The sequence below is a fragment of the Nuphar pumila genome, chromosome 10 (assembly GCF_984573655.1).
Source record: "Nuphar pumila chromosome 10, dmNupPumi1.hap1.1, whole genome shotgun sequence".
Taxonomy (NCBI): domain Eukaryota; kingdom Viridiplantae; phylum Streptophyta; class Magnoliopsida; order Nymphaeales; family Nymphaeaceae; genus Nuphar; species Nuphar pumila.
The window spans coordinates 83,873,408-83,890,720 of NC_143258.1; the positions used below are offsets into that span (position 1 = coordinate 83,873,408).

At 35.8% G+C, this 17,313-nt stretch overlaps 1 protein-coding gene across 1 annotated transcript; it reads right to left on the minus strand.

Moving 5' to 3' along the window:
- Nucleotides 1-440: 440 nt before the first annotated feature.
- LOC149827111 (uncharacterized) lies at nucleotides 441-10,105 on the minus strand. Its single transcript, XM_090019178.1, has 13 exons — nucleotides 9,346-10,105; nucleotides 8,710-8,842; nucleotides 7,838-7,974; nucleotides 6,852-7,053; nucleotides 5,570-5,808; nucleotides 4,769-4,880; nucleotides 4,024-4,168; nucleotides 3,760-3,902; nucleotides 3,048-3,220; nucleotides 2,550-2,855; nucleotides 2,394-2,449; nucleotides 1,921-2,138; nucleotides 441-1,751 (listed from the first exon to the last, which is right to left on the minus strand). The coding sequence occupies exons 1-13, from the start codon at nucleotides 9,535-9,537 to the stop codon at nucleotides 595-597; spliced, it is 3,213 nt and encodes a 1,070-aa protein (XP_089875304.1). The 5' UTR covers nucleotides 9,538-10,105; the 3' UTR covers nucleotides 441-594.
- Between the last annotated feature and the right edge of the window lie 7,208 nt (nucleotides 10,106-17,313).

A 17,313-nucleotide genomic window follows, 5' to 3' on the forward strand; every position in this document is an offset into this window, starting at 1 on the left:
TCTTGGGAATAAAAATTTTTAAAAATATATAAAAATATTTTTTATAAGGAAATATAAATAACAAATTTTTTAAAATAAAAACTACATGTTTTTTCATGATAAATAGCTGATAAAAACATAAATATCTTGTTTAAAATGTGATGTTTATGTTTTTGATGAAAAACTCGCAAGAAATTGAAAATATCGCCAGAAATTACCATTTTTAACTTTCGGATAATTCTCACGAGATTTGTCACTATGGTTGGAAAAAACCTGTCATAAATTTACACGTGGCAGCAGATAGTAATTGTCATTTTTTTTAGAGTCACAACAGCTTGATTATGAAATAATTTCCCATTAACATGAATCATATAGAACCAATTTTCTTTTCCTTGCGATTGAGAGTTATGACAGGAGGAAATTACAGCATGGGACACTACGAAAAGCCAAGATGAGCTAGCTTGTCTTCAACTACTTATATAGAACAACTTTTGTCAAGACATTTACATATCTCTAATTCTCATGGAACCATTTTTTACTCTACTGGAGGATGTGAATGAAAGCCGAATGCATGATTTGCAAAATAATCTAAAATACGAAAAATTAGACAGTATGTCACCTAGATGGAGAAGAGAAGATAGCTTCAAGATCTCTGTACAATCTTGCAGGACTGTGACTTCTCCCTAAGCTTCCCTGATTCTGACTGCTTGAAGGGTCAGTCTGGGGCCCACTTCCTTCTCTGCTAAAGCTGGCTCTTGCCAACTCTCTCAGTTGCTTCATCCATGGCCTCTCTGATGTGCTAGAGCTCCTTGATTGTCTCACTGGAGTAACTCCAGCCACTCCAATTCCAGGAAAATTGATTTGATTGCCAAAGCCAGCTATATTTTCACCACCTTTGGCATTCACCATGTTGCATTTCTCTAACAGTTTCCATGGAATGAGAATCAACAACCACCCTATGAAAACTGCTTTTAGTCCATTGAAGAAAGAGTGACCATCGGTGCTCAATCTTAAGACCTGCTTAATCAAAGCACGCCACTCATTGATCATTTGGACAATGAATCCAATGAAGAACATGAGTATCATAAATATACCAAGCGCCTTATCATTTGCAACTGTAAAATCTCTCTCCAGGAGAACAATGCATGCTGCAAAAATTCCTGCTTCAGTGGCAACCGTAATAATCTCTACTAACTGCACCATTTTTTGGATAAATGGCTTCTTCATGACCATGAAAAGAAGCTGAAATGCTGTAATGCAGAAAATGATTAAAACAGGGAATTTACATGGAGTGCAACTGGAATAAGCACCAGCAATTATTCCAAAAGAAATCCGCTTGATGGATTCAAGCACAACATAGTAAATCCTGAGAATCCCAAAGAGTTTTTGGATAAAGGGTGCTTCTGCATCTTCAGTCTCATCATCAGAAGCAATGATCTGGTCACCATGCATTTCAGATTTTCCTTCAACAAATTGAGAAAGCATGTATTTTGGTGGGCCTCTCAGATCTTCAAATAAAGGGCCAAGCATTATCAGCTGGACTGAGTTTGGTTGGTTTTTCCATGTCCATTGCCCCCTCTTACCAGGACCCAAGACAACTCTTATAAGCTCCTGGTACCAATAGAATTTTTGGCCTTCTTGATGAACTTCTTTATATTGAAGTAGCTTGCCCATGGTAATTCCAACTGTAAGGAATAATAGCAAGGATAATGCACACAGTGATGAGAAACCAATGAGCAGAATGCCAACAATGATCCCCAGTGTTGATCCCCCTGGAATGAATTAAATCCAGCATGGTCATGGTGAAGAAGCATGTTCAAGTAATGGACAATTAAGATAAATCATTGTAGGACACTGGGAGGAACATAAGCACCAATAGCAGGGCACTGTAGACCACTTCTATATGGTAAGCGAAAAAAACTCACATGCAACAACAGTTACCTTTGATGACTGCAGCTGCAGCCTGGCACATGCAAGGCAATGCAAGAACTATAAGAAATAACTCAAATCTTGGAAACACAAGTGCTCCATAGCTCACATGTTTCACTGCTAAGTTTCTCTTTTTCAACTTAAGAATAAAAAGAATTGTAGCATGAAGCAACATCAAACTGCCCCCTATCACAGCTAACCAGAACATGTTTCTTTTGAATTCTTTCCACCTGAGAGATGCAAATGCATTAAGAACATAGATTAATCATCTTCATTTTCCAATCAGAAATTTGAACTTCCATATTTTTGTAAAATAATATAAAATCAATTGCTCTGAGTAAATGATACGACTTTTGGAAGACAAAAAACTAAAGGTTTATTAAGTAGACAATAATCTCGGGAAGCATAATATATGCACAACAGAAGTCCAAGTTACAGGGTAGCAAGAAGCACAGGAGGAAGAAAGGGTCATTTTTTCAGCTTACCCTGTGGAAGTCCTCGCACTGAAGAGAAGCTCTGCCTCAGGTTTCATATTCTGGCTCTGAAAAAATATACATATATATGTAATTAAACTAGTCTGTGATGATGAAAATGAAAGGAAAATTCACAACCAAAGTTGAAAAAAATATAGGGTCTCAAACCTCAAATATTGATGCATATTCCATTGGAGAAAGCTGTTTTCTCATGGGATCAACTGTTTCTAATGTGTATTTTCTCCCTTTTATGTTGGAAAGGTTTCGTAGTTGCCTTTCCTCAATGACTTTTACAAGTGGGCTGACATGGGAACTTGAGCTGACCATGATGGAATTGAAATGCTCTGTTTCCCATGGTAGTCTAAGGTAGGGGATACTCCACTGTAAGCCCCTAACAAATTCATAATATTCAACAGGCAAGCTAACTGGCAGCCATTTTGATAGTGCAAACACTTGAATATGGCAAGCAGTTCTCTGCAGGAAAGAATATACACACATGCAAAGAAAAAGAAAAAACCACTTGATTAGAAGCATACTTTCATCATTCTTAACTGAAATTCTGATAAAAGTTTCAGAAACAAATGTGATAAGGGAATGAGAGAAAAATTATGATCGAGTATTGTCATCCAAGCAGTGATAGTTCTTAAAATATATTTGGCAACATACTATGAGATTTCTTGACGGATCATAACTGATATATGATGGCAAAGGTTTTGAAAGTGCCCCAAAAGACTCAAGGCTGGCAGTGGAAACCGTGAGCAACCCAGCAGCTAAAGATGTTAAAGCAAAAGCAGCAGTGGTGATTGTGCTGAGCACCACAGATGCTGTAGGAACTGAATCTGCAATGGACATGACATATTTAGAATTGTTGTTGTAGCCTTTTCGAAAAATGGCCCACAAGAAATGGAAGGAAAGCTGCACAATAGAAAACTTGAAAGTACCAGAGGTTGAGACATCATTGCATGTGTTATCAATGTGATGAGTGCAAAAATCAGTCAAACTATAAAACAGGGCAAATAAAATACAGTCTAGTAGGCATACTCAGGCATAAGATTATGTTTATGACTTTTGCCTACATGTTAATTCAGCTTAATTATCTTTAAGAGAACCAACATGCTCCACAGCAGACAAAACGATATTCAGATATTTTAGTGACAAATTTCTCTATGTAATATAATGATATCATAGAACCTTTGCGAATTTGACTTCCTATACAGATGGAAATACTGAATTACAGTTATTTCATGATGAAGAAACTAAATGAAAACTAGGCAGATGTTATGACCATTCATGATATACCACAATGAGGCTTGGTCAATTGAATTTTGAATTTGATGCTGGACATGATAGTGAATTATTTAGATTCGAACACCCTTACAATGCATCACTTGTAGAATGTTTGATGCTAGATTCTTGTTTCCTGCAACATCTCCAGTAATATTTTCAGGAATCTCCACTGACACAATAGAACCATCTGCATGTACATCTATACTGTACAGACTCCAACTGATTTGAGTAAATCTGCATTTAAGACAATTGAGAAAAAAAGTTAGAGCGATAAGGATTTAAAAGCCCTAAAAGTGTAGAAAAGCTCTATCCCAGTCATATGAAGAATGCCAACTTGACCTCATTTATAACTTGCCTTAGCAAATGACCTCCTGAAATTGATATAGCAGAAGCACTAAAATCAAAGACTGGCTCTAAGAATTTTATCAATACTGGTAAATGGTGATCTCTAGTCCTCCTTTCTGCTGTGGTGGTCAATCTCACTGCTGGCCTCTGAGAATCTGTCATTCAGTATCACAAATTACAATCAGATCAAATCTAAAAAAGACTACAAAATATGCAGACGATGGTCTCTGGCCAAAGAATTGAGAAGTTGTAATTATTATATTATGAAGTATCAATACTTGTTATATCCTTGTAGTTGTATGTCAGTTAACCCTTTATGCTTTGAAGGGGACAAAAGTATCTGATGTGGAAAAAGAAACGTGTTTTCAGAGAAGCAGGTTCTGAAAGGGAAGTTATAATCTGTTTTCAAACTCCACCAAGTCTGTTGGACAGATCATATACACAAGTTCCAAAAATTCTGGGCCCTCCCAGTCTCTAGAACTTTCAAGCATAAATTAGTAAAACACAAGAAGAGTGTGTGGGCAAGATAGACAGAATTTACTGAAATGTGCAGCAATGCAAAACTCAATAAACTTACATTAAGTGGGACACGACAGAATGCACTTGGATAATCCTCAATAAGTATGTCTCATGATTACCATCTAACATGAATGCAATGGAAAGAAGATGAACAATTTGTAAATAACATATCATGGTAAACATGATATCCTATCATCTTTCAGGTCAAGGGATTTTCCTAAGGGCATAGGAGGTACCATATAGAAATGTGAGGGGTTCAATTGGAGAAACCAAAGTCCCTTGTCGACTAACTATAGCATTGCTTTGCAGTGTTATTGTGACTACAGCAATGATTGATATGTTATTCACCTGTAAAACATAGTAAGCCAAACAGATGCACAGTTAGGATTTCCATGTCCATGAAATTATGTAAGCTTACAGTTCATGCTTTCAGACATGGACTTCACGAAAACACAACAAAAACTGCCATTTGCATTATTCCATTACAAGAGAGTGCGCATTGTGCACTCAACATTAACATCTGCACTCAACCTGATCAAATAAAGACTCCAAACCATCTAAGAACACATGCCAGAATTACAAAAGCATGATAATGTGCTCTTAAAGCAAGAGAATTTTGCTTGCAAAAATGAAACCCCAAGAAATCCATTAGATAGATTCCTTAGCCACTTGATGTCAAATGGCAACAACACAAAATGGGCAATCCAACGGAGAATATAAAAATCCTTATCATAAGATTCCCACCTTTTCAAATACACACACATACATGTATTAATCCCTTAGAAAAAGGATGCCCATAAATATCACAAAGTTTTCCAATATGATCTGAGAACAAGAAATTTTGGTCATGAAATTTACTCTTAACTGATCCACAACCTCAACCAACATTTATTATAAAACTGATAACTTATAGTAAGAAATCCATATCCAACAGATAATAATTATTTCCTTAGAAAAAGGAAATCCATACATAACACAAAATTTGGCATATTATATGACTGCATTACCAATCATAACGACCACAAAAGATAACTTACCACAAAACCAAACCGACGGTTTCCAAGGGTCTTCCGAGTAATAGGAATGAGGGAGCCACAACTAACATGAAGAGACCTTAGTATTTCAGAGGATGAATTCAGAACAGGAGCAGAGAAAGCCAAATGAATCCTCAAGTTCCTGTTGTTATTGGTTGCTGCAACTATCCTTGGCTCAGCATTGAGTTGAAGTACCTTTGTGGGGACGTGTGCAGCCAAATTGGCAAACACTGTCCTCCTGTCTGACAAATCCCAGTGATAAAAGCGGATTCCTTACTAAACAAAAATGTGCTAATAATAGAAATCAATAGAATAGACTTCAATAGCATCAGTTCATTTCAAACTTGAAAGAAAAAAAGAGCAGTAACATGATGCATTTGCCAAAAGAATGTGTAATGAAGCATACAGTTATACACAAAGGAACAGCAGAATGTTAGCAAATAATCACTTCCAGCGAATGAAAATACTATGAAGGTGACAGTCATTTTTTTTTTCATTCTTTCAAGATAGACAAGAAAGTCGTTTTCTTCTTCTAACTGGTGACAGTGTGTGAGCATTTAAAAAAGATATATTTAGTAACCATTATTCCCTCCACTTCCATTAAAGTGCAAAAATGTTTTCAACTATGTCACCTGGGTAAGGGTGTGGGTACGGACGGTACAACACTGCAATTCCAAAAAATGTGGGTACGGGGACATGGCTATATATATATATTAAATATCACATAAATAGAAAATAAATTCAAAATAAACTGAATATAATCTAAATATATATGCTATATCTAAAATATATATTATATACTGAAAATATAAAGTTATAAACTGAAAATATAATTCTAAATTAAATACAAACTTGTATGTACGGAGGGTAAAATGGCGTGTCCAGGTGTCAACGCATGTCGACACAGGTACAAAGGGAAAAATGGAGTGTCGGGGTACCATAGTTTTCAACTGAAAGTACTTCAGCTAAAATATTCTACTATTAAAGGAAATAAATTAAATGTTCATATTGGCGAAAGCTACCACTGGTTTAACCATAAATTCTTTCTGTACTCAATAACCCCTGAATCTTATGTGGAACAAAGAAAATTTGTATTTACTTTACGTTATATGCAAGTCCAAAATGCAAAAGAACTGTAACATGTTAATTAATGAACAAAAATTGGCTCGATCATTTAGATTAAAGAACGGGCTTAGACATTTTTCCTATGCTCAAACAAAAGCTCTTCTGATAAATAGGAAGGCTATTATCATACAACAGAACATGAACAAGTAATAAAACATACCAAAGTGCAAGACATATGTTGAATTTGCAGTTCTGAGAAACCTATTTCCTGCAGAGTCTGTGCAAAAACCTCTTTCCATTGCCAATATCACCCTTCCATACTGAGCAGTGGGAGACAAACTCACAAGAATGGAGAATTTCAGATCTGACTGGAGAACCTTAAGTGTTGATGGTATAACTTGGCCAGGCCCATAAACAAGAAGCTGTTAAAGGGACAAAAATAAAAGTACAAATGATTGATGTATAACCAATATTAAAGACTACCTAACCATGTCACATGCTATTTTTGGAGTTCTCTCCATTACTAATAATATATAGAGACATAAGGAGACAAAGCAGGAGCAAATAACAGTGTGCATTTGATATAGAAAAGCCTACATATTTGGTACCAAAAGGCCTGCAAAAAAAGCTATAATGGCAAAAGAAGGCTAGTGTTTGTAATGTTGTCTCAGACAAATTTGCATTGCTAGGCTTTTAGCTCAAAATAATGTGAATTATCAACCAATAGCTTCATGTAGTTTTTGACAAATTTCTCAATACTCACCATACTTAAGAATGTTTAGCATATGGAAGGATGAAAAGAGTCATCAGCCAGGGAGATCTTTTGGATTGGAGCCCCTTATCCATAGGGAACTTGATATATATATATATATATATATATATATATATATATATATATATATATATATATATATATATATATATATATATATATATATATATATATATATATATATATATATATATATATATATCACTGAAAGGTCCAAAACTTATTTGCAGTTAAGCATGAACACGAGAAGTCCATTTTAAATGAATTAGATGCCTACAGAAAAAAATTGCAACAAAAATTCCTTCATGAATGAGTGCATCTTTGTTGCAAACCTGGTGACCCCTTTGAAAAAGTAATATATGATTACCAACCAAAATTAAAAGAACAATTGTAGACTAGATGAATTGACTAAGTTTAGTTGGTCTTCTACTCACATTGCAGTCATTAACAGAAGCACAACTAAATCCACCTCCCCCACTGCACGGCTTGTTGAAAGTTATCATGACTGAAAAATTTAATGCATTTGTGAAGGAGGTTGCAGTTGAAACTGATGCAGTAGGATGAACTGTAACTGCAGAGAATTTGGTAGTTAAAAATATTAATCAAAATCACGTGAAGAATAATCTAGTTATTAACATTAGAAACTTCAGCATTTGTTAGGGTAATTATAATTGTGGAGAGCAGGAAACGTATGACTTGAAGAATCCAGGCAAAGATTTGTACTGTGATATGAATTTTCCAATTAGAACATGTTACACTTTATTTCAGCACACACTGATCCGGGTGAACCACATAGATGCAACAATAACTTGTAGCTTCACTAAACTGGTTGTTAAAGTCTAGAATCTGAACCTCTGATGGATCAAATTAGGCTGACCCAAGCTATAAAGAACTTGGCCGAGCTAAAAAAAAAGAATGCAACTTATGCTAGACTTGGACAATTCCTTGGCCAGTCTCTCTCTCTCTCTCTCTCTCTCTCTCTCTCTCTCTCTAACAAACTGACTACCAGGTGTGTGTAGACCACCCTGACCACCCAAATTTTATTCACATCTTAAAATGAGATCATGGCAACTGAAATTGAGTCCAATTTCAATCAAGTGATCCAACTCCATTCAACTTTTCTATCAATTTCTGGCCGCTTTTCCAACACTTCTGAGAAGTTTTTAAGACCATTACATAATTGAAATGGTGACAAGCACATTGCCCACCAACTAGGCATTTTATCATCTGCATGAAAATATTGGAATGCAAACCAAATTCATGAAAGAATTGATTCAAATAGGAGTTTAGAGAACAGTTTCTTAACCAATGGTCCAGTTGTAGCTTGAACAGGAAATTCCCCCTGATTCAGTGATGCAGACATCGAATTTATGATCTCCATCGTCCAGCCTTGAATAAGACACAACCTTTTGTCTACAGTCTTTAGTTTGATCATCAAGCTGGACAAGTTCCATCCATACAGTCAGCCAATGAAAGTCGTATATTTCACAATAGAGCGTAAAAAATGCCAGAAGAAAAACCATCCAAAAATTTTAATTGAAAAGCATCTATTCCCTTGGAATTTATGAATGAGTAGAGAACCTAAGTCAGCAAATTAAAACAAATTATAAGAACATTTGGTCTAAGCTATAAAGACAATTTCAAAGACCAAAATAACTAGTGACAGATTTCCGATGCTTAGCCTCATATTTTAATTATGTGGATGGATTTGCATTTGCAATTAGCTAAAAGAAATGAGAATAAAAGCGGAAGTGCCATCTTTTTCATATATTGAAGAAAGTTTGGCAGGTAAAATCAATACGATTTTCTTCGCTAAAATATAAGGCAACCATCCAACAACATGGCAGGCACTTCGGATGAGTAAGAAATAACGGACAACTTGTATTCACAAGCATTTACCAATTCTACTATCTGAAAATCTTGAAAGAAAAGATGAACTTACCTTGCATTCTATACTACAATTGACACAAGACCCTCCACCAGCTCTCCATGAAACCTCGAAAACAAATGTAGCTGAACTCGAAGAGGTTATAGGCAAAGGAGCCTTCTGGAATTTCACCAGTACATCAGAATTGCTTCCATGGGAACCCATACAAAAGTACAAGTAAACGAGAAACCACAACACTCTCTTCATCTCTATATCACAAAAAAGTCAGACCTTTGGTTTTTTGCTAAAAATGAAAAGAACCCAAGAAACAATTTTTTTCTTTTGGAAAAAGAAAAGGAAAACTATGATCAGTGAAAAAATGGGACTACAGAGACAAAAATGAAGAAAATGTTGGCAACAAATACATTCTTTGCAATATCACACAAAGATTAGACAAACCCACAGACGCCCACAAAAGAAAAAATTCAGCACACCATAAATAGCAGAGATTTGATAGACACAAGAACATCTCAAGTAGTGGAGATTTTATAGGGCTAAGAAGCTTATTTTTAGCATTCCCATTTATCAAAAGCTTCAAATTTGAAACTCGAAAAGACTATGACCAGTGAAGAGTAAGAAGAAAGGAACATTAATGTAAGGATTTAGGATGATGGTAAGGATGTCAGTGGCATTGATGGATGGTCTCTTGCATGCGTATACGAGAGCGTAGACAGTTGTAAGAAATGAGAAGGTGGGGGTGATTCAAGTCTGCTTCAGAGCCTGCACATGAGAGACTGTCAGTGAAGCCAGTATTTAAAAGGGTGGAAAATAAAGAACAAAAAGTGGAAGGAAAGGGTTTCATCTTATATAGAAAGTGGCGAGTTAGAGAGAGAGAAAAAAAAAAGAAGAGGCCAGACATGGCAGAGTAGAGGCATCAGAGTATCCTCGACTCACCAAGAAAGTAAATTAATTGGTAGAGGGGGGTTAGGACAGTTACTTTGTTAATTAAAAATATAGGAACCAGCTCTTGAAAATGTACTCTCTCTCTCTCTCTCTCTCTTGTAAAAAAAATAACATCTGTCCCTTATTTTACTGATGAACTTTTCTCCCCTCTTTCACCCTGCTCAACGAAGTTTTGTATTTTAGTTGGATTCCTGTAGCAACCTTTAGATTGACTATTCGAAAAAAAAAACGTCCATACTCAACGGTCACCCACAACTCTAGCAGTGTTTACAGAATAATAAACACATGAAAATTAGCGAATTTTCTCCCTCTCTAACTACTCTTCCACACAGTAAGACATTCAAAATCAGCAATTTCTCGGGCGTGAATTTTTGCAAGTTTTCTTTTGTTTTTTCACATTTTACCTGAAAATCTTGGCCAATATAAAAAAATAGGAAAAAGACAACATAAAAAATGCGTGATAAGAAAAATAACATCCCCCACACTTTTTACTAGAAAGAAAAATGCCACAAAAAATATCGATTAACTTTTGGAGCTTCTGATAAAATATCACGTTTTCACCATATCTTAAAAGATAAATTCAATATTTGTCAGGGAGATTGGAATCTCTCTCTACGCATGATAAGAGTAAAAAATTAAATGTTGTCAAAGTATCGGCGCTTCCCTACTTTGGTGGACGCTTTAGAATCTCACTCTCTCAGGCACACACAGTATTGAAGAATCTAAAGCCAAGGCAACAAGTATCATCTTTCTGCCATCTGTGTAAAGATAAGGTTAATTTAAGATTTAACAATAGAAGTGTCTAGGAAAAAATAATCACCAAGTAATGCAGCTACTAGGAATTTGGTGGTATACTGTCTTGACTCTTGAGTCTTTACAGTGAAGAGTAGATATCAAACGAGTGGGAATAGATTATATGGTAATTCATCTCATGTACAACCAGTATCAACCCTTGTTTAATTGTTAAATTATTATTATTATTATTTCACATGCCAACTAGCTTCTGGCTGCAATTGTATCCAATAATATTCTTCACACCAAGCAATAATACCTCAACAACTAATTAATATGTTTGTCTGTCATTGACTTTTGGATATAGTTGGCATCTGCTGTTTAGAGTGTCTGGTGTTCCACAACCTGTGCAGCCTGGGGGTGCCCTGATGCAGGAGAAATTAATGTCACATGGACACGGATCCGAGTCGACGACAAATTGAAAAAAGTGAATAAGCGATTTTAAATAAAAAGTACGTAATATCAAAAAATAAAAAGTAGGTCACAAAAAACATCATTTTTAATGTATAAAATAAATTATTTTAATAAGCATAATATATAAATGAATTATTAAAATATTTCAAAATAAAAAAAATGTATCATAACAGTGTTACATGGTGTGTCCGGCCGTATCCCCCTAGACACAGATCCTCCAACTGCGGGTGCATCTGACAGCCTAGGAGTGACCCGGGAGGTGACATATCTTTACTAGAACCTATTTTGCACACATCAGGCTCCAGCCATGTTACTTTACACCATTATATCCTCAGGTGCTCCTGCATGTATAGGAAACCATTAAATATTTGCTAAATTATGTAATGTCAAAGCCTTTTCTCCCTTTTTCATACTGTAGATTCATTTCGTCTTGGGGGTGTTAGGTTATTGGCATCGAGATAGTGACCTTGTTGTTGTGATGCTCACAGTTTTTGGCTGATGTCCTGACAAAAAGAATAAAATCCACATATGATAGTCACAAGCTCAAATGCAAAAAGTAAGATGATCATCGTGAGGCCAACAACAAAGCTGCAGAACCTTCTTTGTGAAATGTGTTCCATTAGATGCATGCAGATGAGCCTGGATAAATATATAAGCTTGCCACTCAAGTATGGATAAGCACCATCAAGCCAAATTTTTTTAATGAGAACATTTTAAATGTGCAACAATTAGCTAGAGTATGGATACCACATCCCATCTTGAATTTCAGCATTTTTATTTTTATTTTTATTTTTTATGATGAGAATTAAACCTGCCTAGGAAAGGGGGTCGCTTGACAGATCTTTTGATGAAAATCGGTTGCCTGATTCACAAAAATCTACGCTGCGATCTACGCTCTATACTATCAACTACCCCAAAAAACAAGTAGGGTTTAGAGAGAAAAGGGAGAAAAGAAAATCAAGTTTAAAGTAATTAATGAACCAAGATAATTACAAATCCCCATAACGATGTATTTATACTTGAAAGAGAAAACCCTAACCCTAACCCTAACACGGATTTCAAATAAATCCAAAATCCAAATAAAATGCAAGACTAAAATGAACCTATTTGGATCTAAATCGGACCCCAAGACTAATACTCCTCCAACTTCTTGCTTTTCTTCATCTTCTTTGCGGATCCGCCCCAATCTGTCTCCACCCCTGCATCTTCCTTCCTAGATAGTAAACCACTGTTTTTTAGGAACAATGAGAGGAACTTGCATTTATGGTTTCTTTTTCGGGATCATTCAGTATAAAACCCAAAGGGTACTCCACTTGCCTATTCGGTAGGTCGTCCCTTAGCTTGGCTTATGTTTGGTTGCATTCAAATGTGATTTGGAATCTCATGCAAATGAGAATGAATCTCAATTGCACAGCTAACCAAACATGCGATTTGGAATTTCGCGTGTGAGAAACTTGAATGTGATTTGAAATTACATTTGAAGTGAATCTCGAGTGATTCCAAATCACATGGTCCAATATGTAATTCAAAATCATATGACTTTAAATCACATTTGATTCCATCTCATGTGATTCCAACCAAACATAAGGTCACATATGCCTACCTGGAGTTCGAACATGGAATGTCCAAGAAGCTGCAAAATTTTGCATTCTCCCCTAGCTGGCGAACGTTGCACTTTTGGTACTGCAAGAAATTTGAGGTTGTTTCTTGCTATTAACTTAGGAACTAATGCTATCATGCCATTTTTTTTAAAATCATAACATGTCAATTATTGAACTTCACCTTGATCTTTAAATACAAGTTGGTTGTTATCTTGGAATCTTCTTACCCAAATAATGTAAAGATAACATCCAATTATAAGAAGCTAAATGGTCATAATCTAGCAACTAGGAAGATAAGGTATAGATTTGACAGTTTATGCGCGAGAAAAAAGCCAAAAGGTTAAAGATTTTCTCAACTCAATGACATTTGAGGTCCAACTGCATCCAGAAGAACTTTGCACATAAAACACAACAGGGAATATCACATGTCACACGGACAGATGCATAACAAGACGCATAACAAGACAAACTAATTAAGTGTGGGTATGAGTTTCAATCACGGTACAATTTTCATGAAGCCCACAATTTTGCAATCAAAGTTAGCCATAAAATGACTATCTCCATCCATGGAAAATGCAGCATTTCCTGGCTTCATATTGCTCACTACCTCATCTTTTTAAAGATACAAATCTCTCTCTCTCTCTCTCTCTCTCTCTCTCTCTCTCTCTCTCTATATATATATATATATATATATATATATATATATATATATATATATATATATATATATATATATATATATATATAGTGAAATGCATAGCTGCTTGATTAATAGGTGCTCCAGCACCTACTTAATCAAGCTGACCGTCCATCACGTGTGTTGATGAACGGTCAGCGCGCAAAAAAAGAAAGAAAAATGTGTTTTGGCACAAAAACAGGTAAAAATACCCTTTAGTGGTGCTTTTGAATTCAAGGCTCCGGTTTGACTGCCACTAAAAGAAAAAGGAACACGTATGGCATTACAAATTTGTAATACCATGCACATCCTTTTGACGTTTAGTGGCGGTTCAAAAGCGCCAGTAAAGGGTTTTTTTTGCTCGTTTTTGCATCAAAAGATATTTTTTTCACTGACCGTTCATCAAGAGCACCATCGACCGTTAGTGCTTAGCGCTATTAAGCATGAGTTCAGCACCTATGCATTAAGACCTACCCATCACACTCTCTCTCTCTCTCTCTCTCTCTATATATATATATATATATATGTGTGTGTGTGTGTGTATGTTAATATGGCATTCTCAATGGTTAAAAAACTGCTCTATTTTAAAAATATTGCATTTTAAAAACAGATGCCCTTAGTCAGTCACTCCATTTCTCAGATCTGGACCTGTTTGCTTGTGGCCAATGAGAGAGAAATCATACCCATGATGAACACCAATGTTGTCAGAGTTGAATGGAATCGGCTTGAATCAAATGATTCGAAACGAATTGGTCCTTCACCAAATTTTTTGAAAATTGGCTGCATCGTTTTTCTAGTTTTTATCATAATTATGATATTTGTTGGCTATTGTATTTTTTAGGCATTAATTGCATATTTCATAACTTAATTGGACTCTACAAATTATCATTTAGTGTTTCCTGAATTTTTAAATTTTTTGTTTTTTGAACTTGTTTTGGAAAGCAAAATTTTAGAAATACTGATTTATGCTAATACATTAAAAGTGTTTTTTTTTTTGCAACTTTTTTGCATTATTTATATGTTTATGATATTTTACATATACTTTATATTGTCGTGTATATTGGTATCTTTTTGAGATTTTATATAAAAAAAAACCAAATTTCTGAAAATATTCCAAGCTATTTGCCTCATGAGGCTTTTCCTGATAAAGAGATTTGTAACTATGTATGGTTTTTACTATCGGATGAATCGTACCCTCTTAGCGCTCCCCATGATAATGATGTTTGAATTTCTTGGCTGAAGGAACAAAAACCGAACTGTTGGCAATGTTCTACGTGTTGCATAATGACCATTCATGAGCATGTGTTCTTGTAACTTCTTGAACCATGGCCAACATCTAGCTGGACCATGTAACTTGGAAAATAATTGTGACACTGTGAGCATCTTTGCTGGATTAGAGATGAATATATATATAGTACCACTTATTAAAAAAAAAATGTACTAACAATTTGTTGTGGGGTGTCTTGAATTCTGAACCTGCTCTGATCGATGACCCAATCCAAAAATACTTTGGTGACAGAGAATTTTTAATGGGAGTTTGTGGTGGTAAAAAACCTTTTTAGATCTTTAATTGTGTACCATAACAAAGATGAATGACAAATTAGCTCATTCATTTATATCTTTAATGTTCACCTTCACAGTCCCTTCAAAACCTATACCATAAATATAATTTTGCTCTAGGACATGTTGAGATTCAGCAAAGTGTCTAATTTTTATTTAATGGCAGCAAAAGGAGCTGTCAAATAAATAAAAAACCATGGGAAAAAGGCTTGTGTGCATCTCAAATACACTTCATGAGTTAAACGGTATTCTCTCATTTTCAGTCGAACTTCATTTTAATTACAGTTCTGTTGTTTGCAGAAGCATTTAAAATTACACTCATCTCAAGATGGACGGATGTGATAGCACAGTGGAATCAATAACAGGAGAGAGCTGTCTTCCCCGAGACGTGGGCCACCAACTCCGTGCATTTATGGGAGCTGTCAATGGGTTGGATTTATTCAAGTCTCCCACCCGACCTGAATCCTAATATCCGATATAGGCATAAAAATTACTGACCTGACCTGGCCTGGATGTTATTCGGGTTGACCCAAGTAGCATATAGGTCGGATTTGGGTTATGATTTTTGTCAGATGTCCAACTTGACCTGGCCCACCTGAGTGTTTTGTTATATATTTTTATATAGAAAAGTATACTCTAAGTACCTTCTAAATTATGTGGGTCGGGTTTGAGATTCTTGTTCCTTGATGCAGCCTAACCCTAATCTGAAGCTAAACTTGAGAGTTTATTATTTGGACAGGTTTGGGTGAACCCTGATGGGTTGGAGACCCATTGACAGCCCTCATGTTCACAACTCTTGCTCTAGCAGCAAATTTGCAAGAAATTATCCTCTCACAATCTTCAGCCACAAGCTAGACTGATCAAGTGGAAACAGACACAGATAAGACCACTGAAAATAATTACACAAGCTGGAAACAATATTGCAGAGCGGTTGTCACGAGGAGTCTCTGTTACATGGTTTCAGGGACTGAGTAAGAATAAACAACAAAACCCCAGACAATTTATATTTTATTTTTGTAGGTACATAGAAATTTAGTGGAGAAAACATAATATTTTATCATATATATAACTTGTTATAATATAAAACTAACATAGTGAATATTGTGTACCCTCTCATTGTTTAACTTGAGCCTTTCAATAAGTCCTGCTTGACTTATTTATTTATTTATTTTATATATATAACCAGATAAAAGTTACCTTCTTTATTGAGTTCATTGGCGTAAAACCTTGGGTCTCTCTTGCCCACCAGGAAGTACACCCAACTCCAGCTTCACAGCAAAGGATGCTCACAGCTCACCTATGGGTTCGGACACTCCTGACATCCCATCAACTTGGTGACATGGGTCATCTGTGTCCCTTACCAGCCCTCCTGGACATCTATTTGTTATTTCATAGATGAAGATTGAGCTGGCTATGCCATTTACGCCATTAATAAACGTGGATTAACTAAATTGCATTTTATTTACTAGATCTTTGTCATAATATATAGTGCAACTCTGCCAAACCAGCTATTAGATTGGACCCTTGTAGGCCAACTTTGGAAAACTATGCCCCATATTCAGCAGCACATGCCATCTCAAATTATGCAATGGTACGTAAGCCAGACCAACTTCACACTTGTCGGGCCAAAGACAAACATGCTCTCTCTCTCTCTCTCTCTCTCTCTCTCTCTCTCTCTCTCTCTCTCTCTAAACAGTCAAGTCTCCCAAACACCACTCAAATAAAAAATAAAATAAACTTTTCTTACTTTTTCTTTAAGAAACCAATGGGGGAATAGCCTCCAATTAACTAACACCAAACATGAGAGACCGTGCTTAAGATGGGATTCTATCAATTCAGCTATCTTATTGGGCCTGGGTAGCTTTTAAGTAGACATCTATGAAAAAGGAAGAGTTCAGGATGCTACTTTCCTCAAGTCAAAAAGGCTTATGCACCCTCTAGGGCTCTACCTGGATGTGAGGGTCACTCTAATTAGGGGGTACACTATTTTTTACCATCCTACCATGATCTTGCATGGTTGGCATTTAGACTGTATAG